At 37.0% G+C, this 27119-nt stretch overlaps 1 protein-coding gene across 1 annotated transcript in view; it reads left to right on the forward strand.

Annotated features, from left to right (window-relative positions):
* The window catches only part of RANBP17 (RAN binding protein 17), a 187488-nt gene that overhangs the window by 86489 nt on the left and 73880 nt on the right, over positions 1-27119 (forward strand). The window contains exons 15-18 of the mRNA XM_014056469.2: positions 10995-11068; positions 11556-11636; positions 21842-21905; positions 21995-22103. Of these exons, the coding sequence (XP_013911944.2) occupies positions 10995-11068; positions 11556-11636; positions 21842-21905; positions 21995-22103 (328 nt within the window). The remainder of the gene's footprint in view (positions 1-10994; positions 11069-11555; positions 11637-21841; positions 21906-21994; positions 22104-27119) is intronic.

Below are 27119 nucleotides of genomic sequence, written 5' to 3' on the forward strand. Positions count from 1 at the left end.
TGAGCATGTCGATGCATGCTAGTTTGCTACTGTTTCTGTCAGCTGTTCCTCTCTACATATGGAATTCTAGATTTTGACCCTGGAGTCCAGCCCTAGCTTCATCACTGCCAAAAGTCAATTCAGTTTTATATCTTGTTCAAAGATTTCGTGTCTAACATCATTACTGCTGTTTTAAGGTCACTGTACATGCACCATCCTTGATGTTAGCGGCTATACTAAGGAATCAACAGTGTTTCCTTTCTTTCCCCATTTCAGTTTCATTGGGGAAGTGGGAAACACGATGACAGTAATAAAAGAGTAGATATCAGTGTAATGGAAAGAAGAGCAATATTCTATACTATCAGTCATCACCATATAAAGTGCACTGATCCAAACTGAGGCAACAGTGCTGTTAATTCACTCTTGAGAATTGTTCAGAAATTATTAAAAAAAAATAGCCTGTAGTAGAGTGGGGAAAGAAAAACAACAGAAGATTGTGGAGAATAACATGGGGATTGATTTTTTTTTGAATAATTGGCAGAAGTAACTGAGTGAAAAGTAACAGAGGCACCACAGATCTTTTCCAGTATTTTTCCATAGTTAGTCTGTCCAATTGTGAAATATTTTTTTGAATTCTGTATTTAGAGGTTAAAGTTAATCAGCTAATCAGTATTAATGCTGGCTTTATGATTCCTCTGGGAAATGGTACATCTTAAGTAGGCTGAGCTGATAGCCCCCGATGTGCAATTAGAAAGGGCATCAATTGTTTTTAAAGATAGGTTCTAAAAATATTTTTTTTCATGAAGGATGCTCTTTTTCACATATATTGGATCTATACCTACATAGCATCTACATGATATCTTCCACAGCTAAACGTTTGGTGGGAGTCATTCTTCTCTAATGCATTCAGTTCAGTGGTGGGTTGCAAATGTTGTTCCAACTGGTGCGGTTGGAACAGGGCCGGCAGTGTCCTCATGAACGCGCAACACGCACGCAGCGCATGCATGCATTCAAGCACCTCCACAACTCTCCAGTTGCTCCGCAAAGCATCACGCAGGTGCTGTACGTGCCATGCACCTGCGCAGAAGCGCAGAAGCCTTTAAACTCTGGTAAGGAGGGCGGGCGGGTAGGCCCTCCGGAGCACCATTCCAGAACGGTATCCGGTGCTCCGTGCTGGCTCCGGTACGCCCGTACCTGTGCGTATCGCCTGCAACCCACCACTGATACAGTTCAAGATGTATACCAAGCTATTTAAGTTCATTCAAAGAACTATATTATCTTTTCCTCCATTTTGAACAAGTAGCCTTTCTTCCATGTTCTAAGCTAAAACAAAAATAAAAACCTGCAGATACTTTTAAAAGTAATTCATGATGGGGCTGAAGTGGCTTTTCAACAGAAAGCAAATGTAACATCCCTTTTGTTTCTAGTTTTATTTTCTTATTGCCAGTTCTAACTGTTGGGTTGCATTTTTATTACCTATGTAATGTTTGTTTCTTTCATTCTAAACTGTTCTTATGCTTTATCATTTGTATGTTTCTGTAAATATACTTTGCCTCCTATCTTTCATTATGTATGAGACAAACCTACATTACTTTCTATTGAAACCTCTTGTAAAATAGTTTTCTGTTTCTGATTTTAGCAATAATATTTTTTCTGAAATTTTTAAAACTATGGTAAGGGAGAGTAACAACAAAGCAGTTAGGAAGATGCATTTACAGGTCTTACCATAGTCCAGTCTTGTTGAAAGATATTTAAAGGCAATGTATTGTTAAGTTAGTCAGCCCCCCATCCCCACCCCAAATATATTATTATTCATTTGGGAGAGGCAAGTTAGAATTATTCTGCATTTTATTGAAGTGCGGGTGTTTTTAAAAAAATGATCTTTGAAAAGAATGTGCTTTAATTTGCTGCATTTCATGCATTTTTTGTAATTATTGAACATAATATAAACATACACTTTGTTCTTAACTTGTTAAGGTTGTAGAATTCTATGTTTAAAGAAAATAGTCATACAAATAATAAGGAAAATTGTATTTATATATATTGCTATTGAGAAAATCCATCATTACCTAAGTATATGTTCCATGTATAATTGAGTGATAATATTTCTGAAATTCTATAATAGGACAATGATTAAGGATAAAAGATAGTGAATATAGATTCCTCTTTTTTTTTTTACTATATAGCTAAATTAAACAATCTTTTGGTATCTCAATGAGTCATGGGGACTTTCTTGGACATTTATAATTCTTGGAATTGCATATAAATCTATATAAATACATTTTCTTAAAATATATATTGGAAATTTTTATTTCTGTATTATTATTTCCTTTTCAGTAGAATATGTGACTATAATTTATCTTTGGCAAGTACAGAGAAAACATGCTTCTTAAGCACAGTATGAATTGAAGGAATGTTTTCTTCTTCAAGGCTATCATAGGCTAGTGAATACATTATTTATTTTAGATAATAAAGTTTGTATTCCTTGTGTAATTGTTTATATACTGACCAGGATGAACGTGTTACTGAATAAGGGTATATTTATAATTTTAGGTATAGCTCAGCGCTGCCTTCAGCTCTTAGATAAAAGGTCAGATTTTAGTAAACTGGTTAATATGACATAAATATAGACATTTCATATGATGTACCATGTAAATGTAAACCTTTGTAGTTACACGTTTTTGCAGCTGGAGAATTGTTTTAAAAGGCATGTAATTTATTAGCTATCGGTAGCTACTTTATTGCTTTGCCGCACTGCAGTAATAAATAAAAGAAAGTGAACTGATTTTACAAATGGCACACAAGGTGCACATTTTGTGAAAAAAAGTCTTTTTTTTAAGAATTGGCATTAAATCCTTTTTTTGTGATGACAAAGAGGCTAAGAGTGCAAACTGTATTTTCTGTTTATCGAAAACAGAGTCTTTTTTTCTCGAGGGCATTTTTTCCTATGATCATCAAGGGATTTCAAAAGCAATAAAGTGTGGAATCATTGTTCGACTTGAACAGTATTAAAACTTAGGTTTTAATTTTGGTGAAGTAATAAGATTTGAACCTGTCTCATGTTACAGCACTGTAAGGCATTTAGCAATTGTATTTTAAAGGAGGTTTTTAAAATGCATCTCACTTGTAGGATAACAGTCTGTCTAATAATTAATAGCGTCTTCTTGGTATGAACTGCTTTTTTCATATGAGCTATTTAGGTTTGTTAGTAAAGACTACAATAACTGTAAGGATATTCATTCCTAATGAAGCAAATATCTATTTTTTTTCTTCTTCTGTCCAATTGCTGTTGAGGTTATATAGCTAATAATGTTTAGAGATATTGTTTGCTAGTGTTACTTGAAAATTCAAATAGATGTCATGATTAGAGCAGCAATATATCCTATTCAGATATCAATATCAAGTAATAAAATATTAATCATTTAGCAAAGTAACATTACATAAATGCATTGTTTTCTTACATGTTGCAAGTGTGACACAATGACACCCGGCTTGCTTTGTAAAAGCTACATAAAGATATAAACTGTAACAATCTGTACCTGTCCAATGGTGTATAGATAATTAATCTTTTATTATTCTAATGGGACTTGCTCAAAGTGGCTACAGATATTTAATTTCAGAAAACCAAGCTGTGATCTTTCAGGAAGATACACATACTAACTGCCTCAATTATCCATAAGGATTTCTCCCCCCCCCTTTCATTTTAATAGATGGCCAGACTATAAATATTAGAGGATCTGAAATAAATCAACATATTATCATAGGGATACAATGTGTGAGAGCTATTGGTGTTTGGGAACCTTTGACAGATAGTTTGGATGAGGCAGATTGTCCGCCTTTCGTATCTGGCCTCCACTACTATGCCTGCAGGCAGTTTAGTCTTATAGTTGTATACTGATGTCAGAATTACTACTGAGTGGCTAGCAATGACAGATGTCTATAATTACAGGCAATGCTTTTAGTAGTTCAAAAGACCCAGCTTATGTTGAACAATTATCTTATTTCTGGTCTGCCGAAGAGTAGTGTTCAAATTGCTAATATTAACTATGGTGTGTTTTCTGCCTTCCCCCAAGGCTTCGATATAAATGTGTAAAAGGCATTCTATTATATATCTTAAGGAGGCCTCGATCCAGGAGATTTTATACATTTTGAACAGTTCTTTGCTATGCAAGTGGTTTGTGCTCTCATCTATTAGGGAATTATAATTTTTCTAAGTCATCAGTTTTGCAACAATCAATAAGACATTTGTTAAGCAGTGCTTGCAGGATATAGGGGAAACTTTTATCCTCAGGTACTAGAAACTGGTTGTTTTCCTCTCTGCTGAAGACATTTTGCATATGAATGACAGCATCCACATATGCAGCCATGCACATAAACTCCTTTGTAATTGACCTTCAACATAGTTGAAATGAGATGATCCTCTTTCTCTGCCAAAGATGGTTACCCAAGTGTTGTGGCCCAGCAGGAGCCATTGGAGCTGCCACCAGATTCCAACAGCGAGGGGCCCTATGAGTCGGCTCTGGAGGATGTGGAGGACCCTGGACAGGGTTCCAACTCCGAGCAGGGCGCAGAGAGGCTGGTTGGCCACCAGGAGGCGCCTGAGCCTTGGACCAGTGGGGAGGAGACAAGGGAGTGTGATCCGGATGTCAGCAGTGGGGAGGAGCCAAGGGAATTGTTCCTGAATGCCCGGCATCGGAGAGCAATTAGGCGTAAAGATCAGTTGTCCAATTACAGGAGGTAATTGCACTCAGTTGGTGGTAATTAGGCTCCTCTCAAGACTATAAAAGGAATGCTTGTGCACACACCCCTTTTGCAGGAGTCAACGCATTAACTAATGTTGGAGAACTGTAGTGTTAGCTTGGCAGGCTGGATTGCTGCCAAGGACCTGTCTGTCTGTTAATAAATTCCGAAAAGTATCTTTGGCTCGGCGTGCTTTGGTGTGGGATGAGGGGGGTCAGAACACCCAAGTATGTCATTAGTTACAGTGATGCATTAATTGATATAATATAGCCTATCTGGTTGCAGTTATCAGGATCACCCTGTTAAGTCTGTTAAAATTCTTGTTGAAAGGAAAGAGAGAGAAACAAGGAATAATGTTCTTATCAGTTCCAATGTGATTTTTGAATAGGGAAAAATAATAATGTAATATATTGCATAATAATATCCAAGAAAGTAATATATAAATGGTATTAGTTAGGCAAGGTAATGATATAGACTAGAGGGAAGAAGTCAATGCTCATAACCCATGCTTCCGTGCTTTCCATGCAAAAAATCCCAAGTTCATACCTCATATTGTAAATAGGGCTAAAAAAGATTCCTGTCTTTGATCTTCACAAACTTGTCATCTACTGTAGACACTAATGAGATAGATAGGCAAGTGCTCTAACATAGTGTTGAGGCAGCTTAATAAGACCCAGCTTCTCTAAGAGCCAAGGTGGCGCAGTGGTTAAATGCAGCACTGCAGGCTACTGCTAGATCAGCAGGTCAGCGGTTCAAATCTCACCGGCTCAGGGTTGACTCAGCCTTCCATCCTTCCGAGGTGGGTAAAATGAGGACCCAGATTGTTGGGGGCAATATGCTGACGCTCTGTAAACCGCTTAGAGAGGCCTGAAAGGCCTATGAAGCGGTATATAAGTCTACTGCTATTGCTATATTGCTCTAACCAGGCATATGTCACCAGAGTTGTTGCTGAAACCCCACTTCTGCTGTCACATTTCTCAGAAGATAGCGGTAGACCTTGTCTAATTCTTAATTTTGAGATCATCCAAGATCATACATACACAATTGAATTGGGATTCCGGACAAACAAACATAAAACTAGATTTCAAGGATTTGTTAGGGATGAAAATGCACTGTAAAGTAGTTACATTATGTTTCAAAATACTGTTTTCATCTTCCTTCATACTCAGGATAGTTGTCAATAAAATTGTAGTGCTGTTGCGTTTAAACGACTTTTCCTCCCACCACTATGGCAGGAAAATTAGTTGCATGTTATTTGTATATTTTATTTCCAAAATAATCCGCAATTTAACATTAGGTTTAGACCTGAACACCATTGTCAATTATCAGGGTTATAGTATGAGTCCAAAAAAATCTGAAGAATTAAATATTACCCATTTGTAATTTACTGCTCATATAAATTGCTGCTCACCTTGTGAGTTTAGTTGCATGGAAGGGGAGGGGTCCTAGTTTTTCCTTTTGTAACTGCTACTTTTTATCTTGCTGAAAACAGTAGTAATTTCAAATTAGCTTATTTTCAATTGACATGAAGTACGTATGTGCATTTTATATTCTGGCTACTTATGCCTGAACAGGTATATTCACATATAAAAGTAAGAAACAACCTAAAGAAATAGCAAAGTAAAATGTGAACCACCATATTTTTCCTCATTCCTTCCATTCTGCTTACCTTCTCTCTGAACTTGGCTGGAAATAGCTTGTTTCCCCTATATTATCCGTTGACCAAAAAAATAATAATGTAATAATGGTGTCTGTAACTATGTCCTTTTTGCCAGCAAAGCCTGAATAAAGTTCAGAAAGTGGTAAGATCTAAAATATTTATGCTGGGCCTCTGGGTAATAACTTTGCTGTAATTTTGTGAAGATTCGCTATCCCAAATCTTAATTCATTATTATAGCCCTTACAAAACACAAAACCAATGCTTTCTGGTATTTTTGTATTTGCACAGTGTGAAGGATTCATTGTTCTAGTTTAATTTGTTTCATGTGGTGTTTTTGAGTACATTCCATACAGAGCAGTTATTGAATTTCTCTGACTGTCATTATATACCCGAGCAACCTTTAGGAACTCTCATTCTCCATCTCCAATTTTATAATATGCTTCATATTTTAAGGATCGACATAATTAGCTGCTGCTTTTTAGCCAAACATATCTGGGGCCAAAGGATGATATTAACATTATAGTAGTGGACTTTAATCTGTGTAATGGTTATAACATACTTCCTCAATGTAAAATTAAATTCAAACTTGGAGTTCAATTTCCGTCTCCTACACTCTTTGAATACCATTAGACAAGCAAGATATTCTTTGCAATGAAGAAACAATATAAACAGGGCGTTCTCATTTCTGTGTTGCTAAAACGTTATGGCATTTCAGATATTAATTTGGGAATAATATAGTTAGCTGCTGCTTTCTCCTCATCACACTGCTTTATGAGGAGAGATGCAATTTGAATGGAAGTCATAATTGAACATTATCTTGATTTCAGCCACTGCTTAAATATTATGCTTAGAAGTTAACCGTCAGATTTTTTTCAGGCTACTGTTCTTATAAACCAAATCAGTATTGTTATGGATTATTGAGGTCATAATCTGAAACGTGAAAGGCGCCAGATTTCTTATCTCAGATGAAGCCGAAAGTGTTCAGTATGGATCATGGATACATTAGGCCAGTGATGGCGAACCTTTTTGTAAATGCGTGCCAAAACTGTGTGTCTGCACAATCGTGGGAACGCATGTGCCCACACTCACAATGAAATGGCCACCTGCCCATGTGTGCATGACCGCTGCACATGCGTGCATGACCCCCCCATGGGGGGAGTTTTCCTGAAGCCTGGGGAGGGCAAAAATGGCTTCCCCCGGCCCCCTGGAGGCCCTCTGGAAGCTGGAAACTGATCGTTTCTGAACTTCCAATTGGCCTGTTGGGCTTGTTCTTCACCCTCCCCAGGCTTCAGGAAAGCTTCTGGAGTCTAGAGAATCTTAAGACATAGAATTTTCAGAGCCATAAAAGGTCCATCCCTGCTTCAATTGACTCATTATCTGTACGAAAAACAAACATAATAAAGTTCTATGCAATACCACATAACTTGTAGTTTATACGGTCATTTTCAACTATTCTAATTTAAGAAGCTTCTCTTTCCCAGAACATGTTTAACTATGTCACCCATTCTGCTGTGTAAAATGAGTTTGACACCAGTGAAAACAAATCAGATTGTTGTTGTTTAATGAGCTTTTCAATTAACTTATTCAGTGGTTCAGATAAATAGGCTTAAGAGGTAATGATCCTGTTTAGCGCTCAGGTTTAACTGTCAAATTGTAGCAGGCAAAGGACATCTCTAGGGATAAGGGTTGACACATCTTGATTGGATAATAGAAATCAAAGCTAAAGCATGATAAAAAGGAGTAGCGGAAGCCACAAGGATAACTGTGTATTAAAGTAGTGTTTTCTTGTTTGACATTTCTACCAGTGTTTTAAACTCTTTTGAATTTTAAATAGTGGTAGAGCAAACTATAGCATAACTCATTCTCTCTCTTTTCTTTCCTTTCTCCCTTAAAGTTGCAAGTAGAGGTATATGTTTTTATTTCAAGTCTGAAACAAATACATAGCCTTTCTAATTTCTATTGAACTATCCTTGAACAGTTTTCATTTGGCAGAAACAAAGCTGTTGTGATCCTGGAATCATTTGACAGACCAGTTAGGAGAGGTGCGGGCATGGGTTGCCCTCTCTCTTCCTTCTAGCCAACTTGCCTCTCCAATTTTACTAATGCTTTGCCTTGTTGGCCTGGCTGCCTGCTGCCGCGACTGATATTCCAATGTGGCAATTCCTACTAGCTGACAAGCCTTCCCTCTCCCCCCTCCCCGCCCCCCGATGTTGACAATGGGCTGGGCAGTATATCCCATTGATCCATCTGCCTCCTGACCTTCCCAATGTTTTCTGTTCTCTTGCCCTTCAGCTGTTGCTATGGAAGTCCTGTTGATGCCCTTGGTTTTTCTTTCACTGTTGACCCACACCCTGAAATCATTTTTGGCTCAAACAGCTCTCTTTCAATCCATATCTTGGGCAAAACAAATTTCTTTATCTGGACCAGTTTCACATGTTTCCCTCTGTGTATGGAACCACCCCAGACCACTTGTTCTTTGCATGTTTATTGTTGGCTTATTAATAAATCGTTTTGCGCATGCGGTATCTAGATACCAAGGTATCTGCAGGACTGTCTTCTCAACTCAGTTTCAACTATTTATTAGTAGAGGTAGACACTTATGAATGTTTTTCTCTGGCACTGCTGATGCTATGAAACACCCTGCCCACTCATAATCTTGGACTTACCTTGTTAGCCCTCAGGAAATGATTGAGTTATAAGTGTGGCCCTGTATCTTTATTGTCTGTAAATGTGTTTTTATTTTTCCATTTTCATTTCATACAGTCACATATATACTGTGCATAACCGGGGCCATATAACATTAAACAATAAACACAGCCATTCCTCTTGTCAACAATACCCCCAAAAATACAAACCCAATGTATCACTTCGACCCTCCATACACCCTTTCTTTCGCCCCCCTCCAACTTTCCATCTTCCCTCCATCATTCCCCTCTACCCTACTTCCCCTGCCCCTCTAACACTCCTCTCTCCCAGTACACTCCCTCCCTTCCTTCTCACACTCCCTCCCGTCCTCTCTCCCACCCTCTCTACCCCTCTTTCTTCTAACTCTCTACTCCTCCCTTCGGTGTATTTCTACTATCTATTAATATATTCAGCTTGTCCTATTTTTACAGTATCTGTATATATACCTGTATCTTTATTTAAATTGGTTGTTTTATTATTTTAGCCATGATTCAATTATTATTTATTATATAAAATTATACCATGGGTATTTTATTGTTGAAATTCTAACCATACTGACAGCCCTTCAAAATAGTCTAGATAAGAAGTACCATCCATGAGTACTAACACGAGCTTTATTGTAAGGTTGTAGTAACAGAATCTTGCAAGTCTGAAAGCATTTCTTCCTTCCAAAGAACCAAGGAGGGTCTCCTCTGAAGTGCTTTTCACACACACCCGCCCATTCCTTCTGTGCCCTGAGATACCTTTGTCTAGGCTGTACCTCTTTCTTCTCCTGTTTCTCAAGGATCTTCTCACTTACCTTTATTCCAACAGAGTATCTCAATTGCACTGGATAAAATACATTGTCATCTTGTCTAAATGTAATCTGCACTGGAAATTCAGTTTTTTTCAGAGCAAATCATATAGTAACGGTAAAGCGCCTTGTGCAAAAAACAACAACAACCACTCATAACACTTAATGAGGTATTACAGTTTCCACCCTGTTTTATAACTTCCAATGGTATCCACATCATTTGGTATTTTTCCGTTGGAGTGTAATTATATCAGTTCATATGGGAATTATGTGTACGCAAAGTTTTAAAAATACCTCTAAGATATTGCTGAAATAATTATTGTAATCATCATTGTAGAACAAACCACAACTTTACAACAAAAGTTGGCTACTAGTTGAATGTTTTAAATTTGCAGAGATAGACACATCCTATCAATTTTAGGAAAGAATATAGCATATGGAAGGGGGGCAGCCTATTTACCAAAGCAGCTGAACACAGAACAAGAAGCAATGGATGGAAACTAATCAAGGAGAGAAGCAACCTAGAATTAAGGAGAAATTTCCTGACAGTGAGAACAATTAAACTGTAGAATGAATTGCCTCCAGAAATTGTGAATGCTCCAACACTGCAAGTTTTTACGAAGAGATTGGAGAACCATTTGTCTGAAATAGTGTAGGGTTGCCTGTCTGATCAGGGGATTGGACTAGAAGACCTCCAAGGTCTCTTCCAACTTTGTTATTCTGGAAGGAAGACAAGTAATTAGAGAGCCTGCAATTAATGTTTTACAAGAAGAAAAAATAATTCAATTTCATGAAGACCTAAATTTATAGTATTAAAACTGTGATCTTACTCACATTTATCAGAGAACAGATCTCACTGAACTGCTTTGACTACACATGTGTAGAAAATTAATTTACACAATATTTATGGTCATTGTCGATCCTTTCCAATCTACTTATAATTAGAACCAGCTTCTTGGAAATGAAACATTAGTTTTATTTCCTAATGTAACACACTAGAGAATAAGAATTAGGAGCAGAGACTAAAGTACTGTTGGTCTGGAACATCATTCTTTAAATCCCAAGTAGAAATGAACAACTAAATATTTTTATATTGATAGCATGTTACTAAAATGCCCCTCTCTATTTTTCTTTCAGGTTTATGCTCGAATGTCTGAAGTCTTGGGAATAACTGATGACAATCAAGTTTTAGAAACATTTATGTCAAAAATGTGAGTTATGTCTGTTATTGTATTCAATTGTTTTTGTTGCCAGGATTTATGATTTAAATATTAAATGTAACGCATGTCAATGTTAAATATTAATCTCTAAATTTTCAATTTCAGATTACATGTGTATGTAGTCCATATTATCTCCCAGTCTGTTCCTCACTATCACTGGTTAACAGTGTTCTGTTACTTCATTTGATTGAAATTTGAAAATTTGCTATTTTTCATATTTTCCTTTTATATATAATTTTAAATTTTACTTTTTCTTCCAATTTAATAATTGCATTAATTAAAACTATTTATGATAAGCTTGACATTAAAAGAGAAGAAGAAAACAAATTTTTAAAAAGTATAGTAGCTTCCAGAATTATTATGTATGCAATCGCTTGAACCTATCCTACTAAAGTCTTAATTTTGTGTAAAGTTTTTATATTTTATATATATTTCTCTAGAATATATCTTTGTAAATATTTTCTTTTTAATATTTTAGTGTTACAAACCTTAAATATTGGGGGACATGTGAGCCTGTGATTTCAAGAACACTTCAGTTTTTAAATGATCTTTCTGTTGGATATCCTTTTAATTGTGTATTATACATGATATTTGAAACTAAACAATTAAAAAGGGAAATCAAACTTGAATTGAAATTTTAAACAGTCTTAATGTATAAAGATGTTTAACATTAGTAATTTAGTAAGCCTTTTTGGTGCATAAAACCTGTTTAAAATATTGTCTTTATTGTATAAAAAGTTATTGGACTTTTTAATGAGCTATAAAACTAATTTCCTGCTTCAATAGGTAAAGTCTGGCAACACTAAGTATTAGACTATAGTTAATAACCCACAGTGGCTGGATGTAAACAGCATGTAAAGCAAAACCAATAAAATGTTCTATGTTAACACAGAGGTGAGTAACCTGTAACCCTCCAGATATTGCTGAGCTTCAATTCCCAGCAGTTCGATTCAGTATTACCAGTAGTAAAGGATGCTGGGAGCAGTAGTTCAGAATTGTACATTGCTCAACTTTAGTATGCTGTATGAATTAAGCTAGTCTCTCACTTATCATCCATCCATCCATCCATCCATTCATTCATTTATTCATTTCTTTAAATGTATTATGGCTGCCCACTCTAACAGCCTCTGTGCACCTTACAAAATTTAATACTTAAGTTAAAACAATTTAAAAATATAGACAAAACAAAACAGCCTGAACTAAAAACAGTCATGAAAATGCAGCGCTACACCTCTCTTCCCCAATACATTAACCCCAGACTTGGGACCAAGCTAGATTTTAAGGACTTTTCAAAGACCCAGGAGACTGGGCACCATTTGTATCTTTGGGGAATTGCTGTTCTAAGGGATGGGAGCTGGAACAGAAAAGCCATACTTCCTTAGTCGGCAGTAATTCTTGTATTCCCGTAATGTGATCCACTTAATATTCCACCTGAGTGAAATAGGCAAACCTATGGCACGGGTGCCAGAGGTGGCACGCAGAGCCCTCTCTGGGCACACGGGTTGTTGATAGCTGCTCTTCTGGTTTCTGGTGTACACATACATGCCAGCCAGCTGGTCTTCGCGGGCACCGGAAAACAGCCTAGAAAATGGCCAAAAAACAAGCCATTTCTGCGGCGTTTTCAAGCTGTCTTTTGGACCAAAAATGAGCCAAAAAACAGGCATGTGTTCACCAGCCAGCTGGTCTTCAGGTTTCTGGTGCTCCGACGTGCGCATGTACGAGCATTCCAGTTTGCGCCCTTGGTGCCGAAAAGGTTCACCATCAGTGCTCTATGGAGTGAACATTCCTTGGAATTCGGTTTCATCAGAGCCACTGAGGAAGTTTCCTGGACATGATTTGTGGGACTGGGGTCCTGATTCTTGATCCATCCACTAAGAAATAGATTTCATTCACACAGAATGTGAATTTACTGTTAGGTAAGCTCACTTCAGAATCTATAAATAGTCTAGTTCCTCCACTCCTCAAGAACTACAGTAAAAACACACCCTTTCTCTGAGTTGTTATGCTCGGAGCCATCTCAGAAAAACTCTTTACCATTGTTGTGCAAACTTGAAGATTCCTAGAAAGCAGGAAAAAAGAAAAGATTCCTCGTCTATCATTTCCCTTTCCCAGAAACACAGACAATATTCATTACTCCAAGCCTCCCTGATGTCATTGTTTCTCTACAAAAAGATATGACTTTCTTTGAATAGCCCCTGCTATTAATATGATAACTCTTCAGGTATTTCATCCTGAAGCATTTCATCTTGATAAACAATACTTTTCTGCCTTACATGATTATTTCCACAGATCTCAGGACTCAAGAACCTGGACCCAGGTTGAGCATTAGCACTGTAGAATGGAATCCAAAGCACTCTGTTTCACAAAGCTTTTAATATTTTTTTATTCTGTCCAGTTCCTTTTAAATTATTGAGATAACATTTCATTCCATGCTTCTTAGTAGACATCGTTTTTCAGCTGCTGTTGTTTCAGTTTAGTGTTTTGTTCCCTTTGCTGAAAAATGCAATATTTATTACAGTATAATTTTAATTCTTTTTTTGTATGCCACTTTATTATGTCCTTTGGAAAGGGTTGGTTTTTCTTTCTTTCAGGGAGTTGAGTTTACATGGGGCATACTAAAGATTATTCTTAGTGCCAGGACAGTTTTTAAACTTTTATGTAATTAATAACGTCATTTTACACTACAAATTAGTTTAAATGTTAGCAGTTTCTGGAGCTACATTGAGGCTTTCAGAGACCATACTTCACTTGTGGGCCTATATTATCATGTGTAAGTCATAAAGAGGAATTATTTTTAACATCTATGCTACTTGGGTAGGATACTCAGAAGATGTTGAAGCAAATACAATTTTATAACTTTCAATATACTTTGTCTGAAAGAAAAACTACTCACTTTTGTCATATATATTCATACATACCAACCCTAGTCAGACAGATTCAGTAGAGGTGGGACACTTAACAAGGTACTACACTTTCTATCCTCTTTTATAACTTCCAATGGTATCCACGCCTTTTGGTATTTTTCCATTGGAGTGCAATTATACCAGTTCATATGGGAATTACCTTTTGTTTGCAAACCATCTCTTCATTCCTCATTTTACATAAGGTGAACACTTCTAAAACATACTCTTCTGAATCTTTTAGTGAACCTTACTTATTACATCATTCATACATGTCAATTAAACTACAGGTAGTCCTCGACTTACAACAGTTCATTTAGTGTGTTTTCAAAGTTACAATGGCATTGAAAAACCTGACTTATGACTGTTTTTCACAGTTTCAACTTTTCATCATCCCTATAATCATGTGATCAAAATTCAGATGCTTTGCAACCAGTTCATATTTAAGACTGTTGTTGTGTCCTGGGGTCATATGGTCATCTTTTGCGACCTTCTGACAAGCAAAGTTGGTGGGGAAGCCAGATTTACTTAACAAGCGGGTTACTAACTTACCAGCTGTAGTGATCCACTTAAAAACTGAGACAAAAAGGTCATAAAATGGAGCAAAATTTACTTAACAAATGTCTCACTTAACAACAGAAATGTTGGACTCAATTTTGGTCATACCTTGAGGACTACCTGTAATGCATAGCACAAAATTATATAGCACTAACAATATGATAGCTAAAACATGGCAATAGCAGTTAGACTTATATACCGCTTCATAGAGCTTTCAGCCCTCTCTAAGCGGTTTACAGAGTCAGCATATCGCCCCCATAGTCTGGGTCCTCATTTCACCCACCTCGGAAGGATGGAAGGCTGAGTCAACCTTGAGCCGGTGAGATTTGAACCGCCGAACTGCAGATAGCAGTCAGCTGAAGTAGCCTGCAGTACTGCACTCTAACCACTGCGCCACCTCGGCCCTTATATAAATATATAGGGATGATGGGTAGAAGACAAGAAGCAGATCTAACAGGACACAAGCACAAGGTCAAATTCGAGCCTTGTAGTGATACAGATGATGAAGTGGAGCTCCTTCTCTGTCCTTCTTGCATTTGCCAAGCTGCACTGTTAATATTGACCAGGTCCTTTACTAGAGAAAGATGGAATGAAAAACCTAGTGAGGGTAATTGGTGACCCTCCATTATTTATTCCAGGTTGGAGGTTGAGTGGAGAGGATATGATAGTAGGGTAATAACTTTGGATGTATAGAGGCTAGATGCAAAGAAACAGGCTCAGATTTATTTATTTATTAATTTATGAGCCAAGGTGGCGCAGTGGTTAAATGCAGCACTGCAGGCTACTGCTAGATCAGCAGGTCAGCGGTTCAAATCTCACCGGCTCAGGGTTGACTCAGCCTTCCATCCTTCCGAGGTGGGTAAAATGAGGACCCAGATTGTTGGGGGCAATATGCTGACTCTCTGTAAACCGCTTAGAGAGGCCTGAAAGGCCTATGAAGCGGTATATAAGTCCACTGCTATTGCTATTGCTATTAATTCAGAAGCCTGCTGACTCTTAAGACAATACCAATTTTCGTTCTTCATGGGGTGGCACTTCCCCCAAAGAGTAAATCCACATACTTTTGGTGGACATCTGGGACTCAAGGCTTGTTGTGGAAGACCAAGTAGCACTTATGACCAAAAGATTCTTGGATAAGCTTTGGCTGATATGTCTGCTGTGCCCTTGTTATCTATTAGATTTCTTTTTCAGAATGGACAACATTCTCTACGAAGGACTCATACCTCCAGATCCAGAGCATGTGCACTTCCAGAGCACAAATGTCCATATACAGATCCCTTAACTCCTTCAGTTTTCAGTATTTTACCCATTGATAGTAAGTGTAGCATATTTGTCCAGCCCTAGCTCCATTGCAATATCTTGGCTGTATATAAAAAGTACTGAGCAGCAATTCCATTTCAGCTGTTTTTCCGTACTGCTTCCGATGCTCCATGTAATGGAAATGGGCTAGCCTTGCAGATGTTTTTGATGTTTCATAACCATGGCCTGACTTGTTCAAGTATTTTTGACATAGGAATTAATGCAGTGACAAAGGGTTGTGAGTCTCCTTGAAAGATTCCCATCTTAATGTTAATTTCTTCCAGTCTATCACAATTGACCAATGTCTTCCGTTGTGCTGTTGATCTTCACACAAAGCTTTTGACCAACTCCTCTAATTTCTAGGCACTTGATTATCCAATCATGTGGCAGGGACTCAAATGCCTTCAGATGCTCCATGTAAAGGAGGTGGGATAGCCTGGCAGATGTTTTTGATGTTTCATAGCCACGGCCTGACTTGTTCGGTATCCGTGCTACATTCAACTTGTCGTCCTTCTCTTGCAATTTTACAGAATCATCTTGTCAGTTAAGAACTGATCTTTTGTTCCTCTGCTGTTTAGGTGGTTTCCTTTTTGCTCAGTTAGAAAGAGCTTCTTTTCAATTAGATTACGGGTATCCAACATTTTGTCTTTCCTGGGCCACAGTGAGTGTCTTTGGCCTCATATAAAATAATATAGTTAATGTACTGTGTATAAATCACATAATTAATGTTAAACATTTACAATCTTGTGTGGTGGCATTGCTAGTGCATGGCCTCATATGGCCCATGGGCCATGAGTTGGACATCCCTGAACTAGAGCCATCAATTTTAAAGTTTTTGGTAAGTGCCAACTAATTGCCTAGTGTTGACCTTTTATTGGATCCTTCATTGTCAAGTAGGTTTTGCCAGATGTTAACCATTCTTCAATTTCAGCCCCTTGCAATACGTTGTTATATTATTATTATTACTAATAAGATTATTCATTGCTATAGTATTTTTGTTCTTTCTTTCATAACCCTTTTAGGTGACAGATAATTTTACTCAGTTATTTGATTTAATAAGCAGTATAAAAAGTTCTGAGGTTATATACAAATCAGATTAGCTTTGCAAATTATTTCCTTAATTGGCCGCATGAAACGAACATTATTTTGAATAAATAAAATGTTGCCAACTAATAAATCAACCAAAATTACATAATTTTTATCTTCTACCTGTTTTAAGTGGATGCAGCAAGGTAAAGCTAACCTAACTGTTGTTTCATTTTATTCTTGTGTGTTAGTATTAGTTAAGTTTAAAATTGTATTTCCTGGCAAATGAGAAAAGAATTCAGAAGTATTAAGACACCCACTTTTGTGCTAGAATTTAATATGCAACTTTTTATTGGAAAATAATCGTCCTTGTCTGGCAAAATCCACCATGCAATATTTCTGTTAGTAGACATAATGTAATAAAGGCAGGGAGGGCTATTTATCACAACAAATTTTGAGGATTTCAGGATTCTTTTTATTATTTTAATATATTTCTTTGGTATTAAATCAGAAAAATGATAAATTACACCTGTCGAGGTTGCTTTTCCTTTTTGCTGGAAAATGATGAACAACCCAATTTTGCTGGTCATTTTGGCTTTTTACCAGTATATACTTTTTTCCTCTTAAAAATTTATTGGCTCAGCTTTTAAAGAATAATACTAAAGTACTTTTTATTTCTTACATATGAAGTGTTTATAAATACTTCTGGTATTGCAAACTGTGACCTTTATAACATTGCATTAGTTTATCAGAACAACTCTGGCTGTAGTGCTCACTTAACACAAACATGCTTCATTCTGATGGGGATTATGCCAGTGTGGTAGGTTGAAGATTAAGCTCCCATTTGGTATCTAAAATTTTGTGAGAAGCATTGGAATTTTTGGGGACATCACATTCCATTGACTCATTTTCAAAACAGAGAGTGCATTAAATTGTGATTAATTTAAGAGGCTAAGAAAATAATTAGTTTATTTTTAAATGCCTCCTCATTGTTTACTTCATTCATATGTATATAATGTCCTTTCAGTAACAATTGCCATGTGTTTCTTGAAATTGCTGCCTTTAGTACGCAAAAGGATTATTTATCGCCATGGGGTGTATGTTACACTTTAAAAATAATTTTAGAAAAGATAAAAGAGAGGAAAGGGGAGAAATTTTAAGCAACAAGAGGCAACAAATGATTTGTGTTGCTGTCTTCTTTTGTATTATTTTAACACTTTTTTCAAGCTTGCATATTTAGAGATATATTAGCCCAATTTGATTTTAAGGCTCGGTTATTTGAATTATAAATCATTACGTCCCTTCTAGCTTGATCAGTCATGGAATAGCTTTGAATTCATTTACATAATGGAATGTGTTAGTGTTTCTTTTATGTTGGTGCAGTGGTGCTGCTTTCATGTATTCTCTTTTGTTTCTAATAATTAACTTTATCATAATGTTTCCTGTAACTGGGCCTGTATACATGTGTGTGTTGCGTATGTGCTGCTTTTGTTTGTTTTTGTGAAGTTTCTGCATGCAAATGACTCTCTTACAATTTGGGGTTTCTACTTCCTCATGTTTATATTGAGTGAAACTTTTCTTTAGATTTAAGAAAGGTAAAGTCCTCAACCTCAAATGTTTGGTCTGTGTTGGTAATATTTGCATTAATATTTAATAATATTTAATAAAACGAACATTTTAAAATCTTATCCATTACAAAAAAGAAGACAGCTTACTTAAAACTTGGGTTATTGAGCAATGAACCATGTAGTGATCTGAACCTGGTTTCCCCAAACTGATACCTCCCAGGAGGATTAAGACAATATTCCCAGAATTCTTAGTTTTATTTGCAACCTATCTAGGAGCTTCCAACTCTAGAAGGTTGGTAATTCTTTACATTGATGTAATAAAAATAAAAATTATAGCCATTTTCTAATACCGATTTTAAGTGATGTTGATAATTATCATGTTTATGACCATGAAATCTAACCAATCCCTTTTGTTTAAACATGCTATATGCTTATAACAAGAATTATCGTCATTATGTAAATAATATTAAAAGTAAATTTCCAAGCTTAAAGACAGATAAGCTGTATGCAGGTGAAACCACAAAGATGCGGATGTATACTTGAGATATAAGGAAATATAAGTATTTTCACATTTTCATTTTCATTTAAATAATTTCCAGATTGCCAATAATCTTTTTCAGTAAAGGTCAATTTAGTGCTACAATTTCAATATCTGTTGCTACATCCTGGATACTGTAATAGTTGGTTCACAGATTGATGACAATTCAGGACTCAGTGTTATGAGCCTCCCTACAAACTCCTCTGTTATCAGTAAAAAGAAATGCCTCCCTTCTTGTTCAGAGAAAAGTGAGAAAGCGCTGTTCTAAGGAGAATAGGACAGGAATAATTCAGTGGCTGAACTACTTGTAACCTTCTCCCTTTCATCTCAATGCTTTTTTTTTTTAAAGAAGATTCTAAGAATCTTCATTCATATAATCATAGGGCTGAAAGGGATCTTGGTGGTCTTCTAGTCCAACCTTCCCAAGACAAGAGTGTTTAGTCCATCCCAAACAAATATTTGTCCAATCTTTTCTTGAAAGCCTCCAGCAATGGAGCGGTCACAATTTTGAGTGGAAAGCTGTTCCATTGACTAATTGTTTTCACTGTCAGGACATTTTTCTTAAGGAGATTGGATCTCCCTCTGACTAGCTTCCATCCATTGCTTCTTGCCTGTCTTCAGGTGCTTTGGAGAATAAATCAGTCTCCTCTTTCCTGTGACATTCATTCAAGTATTAGAAGACGGCTATCATGTCACCCTTAATGCTTCTCTTCATTAGACTAAAGTTATTAGTTCCCTTAGATGTTCATCATATGGTTTAGACTCCAGACCTTTTATCATCTTTGTTGCTCTTCTCTGTCCTCTTTCTAGGGGCTCAGCATCTTTTTTTATATTGCGGTGACCAGACTGGACACAATATTCAAAGTGTGGCTTTAGTAGTGCAGTCTAGAGAAGTACTATTCTCTATTAAAATGTTTTTATTTTCCATTTTTCATTTTCATACAGTCACATATATACTGTGCATAGCCGGGGCCATACAACATTAAACAATAATCACAGCAATTCCTCTTGTCAACAACACCCCCCAAAATAGAAACCCAATATACCTCTTCCACTCTCCATACACCTCTTTCTTCCGCCCCACCCCAACTTTCTATCTTCCCTCCATCATTCCCCTCTACCCTACTTCCCCTCCCCCTCTACCACTCCTCTCTCCCAGTCCACTCCCTCCCTTCCTTCTCACCCTCCCTCCCATCCTCTCTCCCACCCTCTCTACCCATCTTTCTTCTATCCCACTCCTCCTCCCCTTGGTGTATTTCTACTATATGTCAATGTACTCAACTTGTCCTATTTTTACAGAGAAATTAAAGAGAAACAGTATACATGTGAAATCGCATTACATTGAAATCTAACACATAGTATATATCCCCCCTCCCCCCCTCCTCCCAACACCCCACCTCCCTCCCCCCCCGACTTCCCAGAGCCTGTACACGGTATAGATTTTTAACAAACACAGTCTAAAATATATTAAGACAAAAGAAATAAAAAAAGAGGTTAATAACATCTCTACATTGATCTTAGCTTCTTCCTGTTACACTAACTTTGAACAGTTTAAATCATTCCTGATCTTAAGCATAGGCTATCTGGAATTTCTTAGTCCCGTATTTGTTTTGTATATAGTCAATCCATTTTTTCCAGTCTCGTTTATATCTCTCATTTGAGTGATCTTTAAGATATGCCGATATTTTAGCCATCTCGGCTAAGTTTGTAACTTTCAATGTCCATTCTTGAGTTGTAGGCAAATCTTCCTTCTTCCAGAAGACTTAGAAGTTTTTAGAGAAGTACTATTGTGATCTTGATGCTATCCCTTTATTAATGCAGCCTAGGCTTTTTTGGCAGCTGCAGCATACTTCTGGCTCATATTTAAGTTTTGCTACACCAGGGCACGTAGATTCCTTTTACAAGTACTATACTTTTGAGCCAAGTACTGCCTATTTTGTGTTTCTATTTGGTTTTCCCTGCATAAGTGAAAAACCTGATTTCTTACCACTGAACTGCATCTTATTGGATAAGACCCAATGTTCAAGTCTGTCAAGATTCTTCTGAATCTTCAGTCTTTCTTCTAAAGTGTTCCCCCTCACCCCACCACTTGGTCTCATTTGCAAATTTGATGAGTGCTTGGACAAATTACATTCTCCAAAAATAATTCTACAAAGTAAGATTTTCAATTTTTAAGATTGTTAAATGTTTATTAGTATGGATAATAAGTGATGATTTTGAACTATTTCCCAGTATTGATGCCAACTGAGGTAAAATTGATAAAAGCACCTTCAATTGAGTTTGATTCTTGGTGACTATAGGAAAGCTCAAATAGTTTGTGTTTTTGAACAATCTAGAAATGGTTTGCCTTCTCCGGGATGAATGTATATTTGCTTTTTAAGAGCCGAGGTGGCGCAGTGGTTAAATGCAGCACTGCAGGCTACTTCAGCTGACTGCAGTTCTGCAGTTCGGCTGTTCAAATCTCACCGGCTCAGGGTTGACTCAGCCTTCCATCCTTCCGAGATGGGTAAAATGAGGACCCGGATTGTTGTTGGGGGCAATATGCTGACTCTGTAAACCGCTTAGAGAGGGCTGAAAGCCCTATGAAGCGGTATATAAGTCTAACTGCTATTGCTATTGCTATTTTAAATTCCAAAGGCCATAGAAGATTACCTCTATCCCACTTTCCCCAATGTTATATACATTGTCCATTGATTTCTTTAAAAAAAAGATTTTATTCACACATGTGCACTCATCTATATACAATTATATACACAATACATATATCCATTTGTTGTTAACGCTTTTTGTTGTTGCCTTGTCAGTCAGAATTTTAAATATGTGTGTGATGTTAACAAATTAATCGGACTGTGTTATTTTCCTTAACAAGAAATACTTATATCCTTTTAAAAAAGCTTGTGAAAATAGATGCTGTGAAGTTCATGCTACAAAATCATACGGTAGGCCCTTTTAGTTTGTTTTAATATTTTTTTTTAATTGTTAATTTTAAATCATGAATAAATTTATTTTGTTATCTGTTCTTTACCAGAGTAAACACTTTCCATTCTTGGGTGTCAATGATAATTATGGTTTGACCGATCTTAGATGCAGAACAACCTTCTATACTGCTCTTACACGTCTCCTCATGGTAGATTTAGGTAAGAATGTGTTCATCTTTTTTTCTTCTGATATTGCACAACTTTCTTCACAATGTTCTTAATAATTAACTCTTAGCATCAGTGTTATTTCTTTCAGCCAAAATAATGCATGCTAGATAATTCTGAAAATATTATGTTGAAATCTAGTAACTTAGATTACATATAAAGAAAGCAAATTTTGAGGTTTGGGAATGTGCATTCATAAAGGGTAAAGTATTAAGTCCTGAAGCAAGTATCAGAATATTTAAATGCTTCTTCTTGTTGCAGCTTATTTCAATACACTTATCTCTTTATAACATACATGTACAATCTCTGCGTATGTTATTCAGAACTTTCTAGAGCTACATTTTGTACTTGTCACTCTCCATTTTCATCATTGGAAGAAAAATTAATTAAAATTCTATATAAACCCAGTCTAACTACAAATCTTCATAAATAAATTCTAGAATTTTGGAAAATAATTTAAAACCACAATTACATCTTTGACCTTAAATTCTTACCAAGAATTTGGTCCAGCATTGTATTAATCTCTAATTAATCTCTAATAAGAGCCAAGGTGGCGCAGTGGTTAAATGCAGCACTGCAGGCTACTGCTAGATCAGCAGGTCAGCGGTTCAAATCTCACCGGCTCAGGGTTGACTCAGCCTTCCATCCTTCCGAGGTGGGTAAAATGAGGACCCAGATTGTTGGGGGCAATATGCTGACTCTCTGTAAACCGCTTAGAGAGGCCTGAAAGGCCTATGAAGCGGTATATAAGTCTACTGCTATTGCTATTGCTATTGCTAATTAGATTCCTTTAATTTTGTAAGGCTCCCCCCCCCCCCACCACAGCAGTTACATATTTGGAATCTTTCTCTTTAATCTTTGACTCCTCTATATATTTTAAGTAGACTCATAGTGTCATTCATTCATTCATTTTCCATAAGTGAGCTAAAGATTATATAACTGTAAAAGCTGCATTTTTAAAGTAACCATAGTATGGAAGTAAACATCTTCCTCTGTTGGGTACTCTGTGTATCTCATATAAAATAAATAAATAGTAACAAATCTTATCTTGGAAAAAAGACATGTAGTTAAGTCAAGTCTTCACTACCAAGCACTTCCCTAAACATGAGAGTACAAGTAGTCGTCCCATTTGTGAATTCTCTGGGAAAAAGCATTAAGACTGTTCAGTTTTGAAACTTGCAATGCACAATAGCCAAAGAAACCTCATAGCCTATCTTCAAATGTAACCTTAATACTCTGGGTTGGGTATTTTAAATACACATGTATAAAATGATTAAAAAGTGCGGCTGGGTTGAGGAAGTGAAAAATGTTTTATTGTAACTTTGATTCCTTCCAGTCATTTCAGTGGAATCTCACCCTACTTTGAACAGTCCTAGTCTACCTCCATGTGAGTCTCTACAACTAGCTCTGCAAGGAACACCATGCCATTCAATGAAGGGTGTATCTAGAATTTTTGAGTCCATGTTAATTTTATCAGGCATGATGGCGCCACAACAATTGGACTGTTTGCATCAAGAACTGTTCCTAGTGCAGTGAAGCCGTGTGTTTCTTTTGCCTGGAGGACTCTGTTTCTCAGTCTGTTGCCACCATCTTTCTGCTCGGTGGAATCCTGTCAAAAACAACCATAGACAAGACTAATTCTATACAGATAGTCTCCTGGTGTCCATGTCAGTCTTGGTTTGCTCCCTGCCATCTCTCAAAATAATATATACCTCTCACAGGATTCTTAGAGCTGGATCTTTATGAGGCCAAATATGATCCCTCATTATTCAGTCTTAACTGTGGAACATTCTTATGTGGTTCTCCCTGCATTCAAGCCCAGGAGAGACTTATAACTGCAAAATAAAAACAATGCTGTAGTGAGCAAAACCTATTGTTGAAAATGATAGGTATTTGAAATATTTGCAACCAAAACCAACTGACCACATCTACTGTTTCATATACTACTTGCTTTCTGCTGTTGGGAAATATTTGACTTCTCGTCCTTAATGGTTTATCACCTTCTACTGGATGAGATATTGCATCCCATCTCCCACCTCCAGCAATTTAATTAAATGCTTCCTAAAAGGTTTGAATCTTTAACAGCTGGTTTAAAGTTAGCAAGATATTCTATCAGTAGCACTTTAGTAACATATTGAGTATCACTATGAATCCAGCTGTCTACCTTCATGTGACATCCATTATTAGGAGAGCAGATACATTATGGCTTGGAAGTTTGGCTAAACCTCTGGACATATCATAGTTCAAACTGTGTTTTAATCCATGCAGTGAGTACCCAAACCCGGCTGTTCCTTGCACAAAACCTTTTGGACACTTCTACCACTATGTATATTTGAATTACAGAGACTGCGAATAGGAGGATCAGAGTATTTATTTGTAACTTATTTCCTGAATCAGTAAATTCAAGTATGACATACACTGCAATAGTATCTGGATCCAAATATGTACAGAGAGACAAGAATAGAACCTCTGGATGTTAACATTATGTTCCTGCTTCTTGCTTTTGGGGGTAGCCGCTTGGTCACTTATACTGTCATCACCTGCCCTGCAGGGTGTATCTATCTTCTAATTCTAATGTGCGATTGAGATAAAGAATGTGTAACCTTCGATACCTTATTGGCAATGAAAAGATCAAAATGCAAATATTGAAAAAAATCTATATGGTATTGCCATTTCCAAAAAGCCTGGTATGTATTTTGATGTACTGTATATTCACACACACCTTATGCCATATTCTTCTTAATATGTCTTAGATCTGTGATGGCTAACCTATGGAGCCATATCACCTGGCATTGCCCATTCCTCTTCCGGGTTTCTGGTGCACATGCACACGCAGTGATCAGCTGGCCTTTGTGCATGCGGCAGTAACCGGGAAGAGTTGCTGGCCGTTGCACATGTGCGCGCCGGAAACCAGAAGTACATTTTCCGGTGCGTGCATGTCCCCTGGCCAGTTTCTCTTCATGGTTGCGGCCCAGACAAGAAAGCGCCCATGCAAGAAGCGCACACAAAGTGTCAAAAAGGTTCGCCATCACTGATTTAGATCATCATCCAGCAATACCCGTCAGGATTTTATTTATTTGTTTGTTACATTTTGGAACTGCTCATCTCTTGGAGGGAATCTGGGTAGTGTACAATAAAATATTAAAGATTATATAAACTTTAAAAATTCTAAAAATAGGTAAGAGTGATTTAAACAATTAATTAAAAGGTGAAGGGAGGGTTTTCAGGGCACTAAATCCCATTGGTGTGTACTCCTTTGAGTTCCCCATGCGAAGTTGCAAAGCTATGTTTTCACTCCTTTCCAGAAGGCTAGGCATGAGGGGACCCTTCACATTTCATTGGGGGGGGGAATATTCTACAAGGCGGGGGCAGTAGTAGAGGTAGCTCTTCTTATGGATCCAGCCAGTTGCAACTCTTTAAATGACAAGGTTCACAGCATACCTTGCTTTACACATACATGTGTCTATTAATTCTTTTGTGCAATGTCTGTCCTACATAGAATCTGTGTGGATTATAGGTTGCATAGGCAATTTTGGGCACCCTTTGCTCCATCCATGAGATGCATTTGAATGCCAATTTACTTCCAGGTTCATTTCAGGGTGTTGGTTAAAGCCATACATGGCATTGGGCCAGGCTACTTATGGAACCATCTTCATTCCATTACATCAGCCCGCCCCATTCAGTAAAGAATGCAACCTCTGTTTTTCTAATTTGCTGGGTGGTTATTCAGCTCAATTGGGATTTCTGGAAAATTCCATGGCTTGGTTCATCCTGGTAAGATTCACATGCCACCTCTATTAGGGTCCGAGTAATTTCCTGATTCCTTATTTAATTTTCACCTCTGACCCATCTGAAGGATTTTGATATAAATGTTGTTTTCAATGTGTTGCTTCATTATTTGGTTGATTTTTGACAGTATATTTAACTTCAGAAATTATATTGTATATAGTAATAACACCGTCCATGCTTGAGAAATTTCAGCTATGCCACATGTTAGATAAACAAGTAAACAACTTACATAATTATGTGTGCAAGCCTAAATACAGCCTGAAGTATTTCAATTCTCCCTGATGATTGCCTCCTAGAATTGTATCCAAAATAAAATCCTGGTGTTGTCTCTTAGAAAAGACTCTTTAACAGGCCTACCATATCTAGATTGCAAAGATTCAGATAATTCCTGTCCCATATTTAGGAGAAAAATTGTTAAGAGGTTTTTGTACTGTTAGTCCTTTTTTTAGCAACCATAATTGGGACTAGCAACATGATTGTGATTGAAAGAGCCATGGTGGCGCAGTGGTTAGAATGCAGTACTGCAGACTAACTCATTGCTCAATCCAGGAGTTTGATTCTGAATGCCTCAAGGTTGACTCAGCCTTCCATCCTTCTGAGGTGGGTAAAATGAGGACTCAGATTGTTGGGGGCAATAGGCTGACTCTGTAAACTGCTTAGAGAAGGTTGTAAAGCACTGTGAAGCGGTATATTGATTTATTGATTTTATTGACATTTGTAGGCCGCCCTTTTCCCTGAGGGGACTCAGGGGTATATGTCTAAGTTCTATTGCTATTATAACCTCACTTTCCCTTCAATTGTTAAATGAAGTGCTGCAGTCGATAAGCAAAGCATCTTATGTCCGCAACTTAAGATTTTACTTTGGTCTTCTCTATGAGTTCTGCTTGTCACAAACCAGTTGTGAAGCATATTGATGGTGATCATGTGATCGTGAAACCTGAAGCACATAAATGGGTGATCATATGATCATGGGCGCTGCAATAGTCGTAAATGTGTTTGTAACACATCTGTATCAATGCAGTTTAGATCAGAACAGTTGTGTGTGTGTGTGTGTGTGTTCTGAATTTCTTGTTCTTAGTTCATTATTACTTAGTTCATTATTTCAAAATGAATTATTAAAGTTTTGTTGATGGCCAAAAGTGAAGATCACCATAAATTTTGACAGAATTTCAAAAGATGTAGCAATAGTACCATTCGGCAAGGAAAATACTCTGAAAACTA

This window comes from Thamnophis sirtalis, unplaced genomic scaffold (genome assembly GCF_051295495.1).
Source record: "Thamnophis sirtalis isolate CommonGarterSnake01/CBP01778 unplaced genomic scaffold, rThaSir2_p1.2 scaffold_5, whole genome shotgun sequence".
In the NCBI taxonomy this organism is placed as follows: domain Eukaryota; kingdom Metazoa; phylum Chordata; class Lepidosauria; order Squamata; family Natricidae; genus Thamnophis; species Thamnophis sirtalis.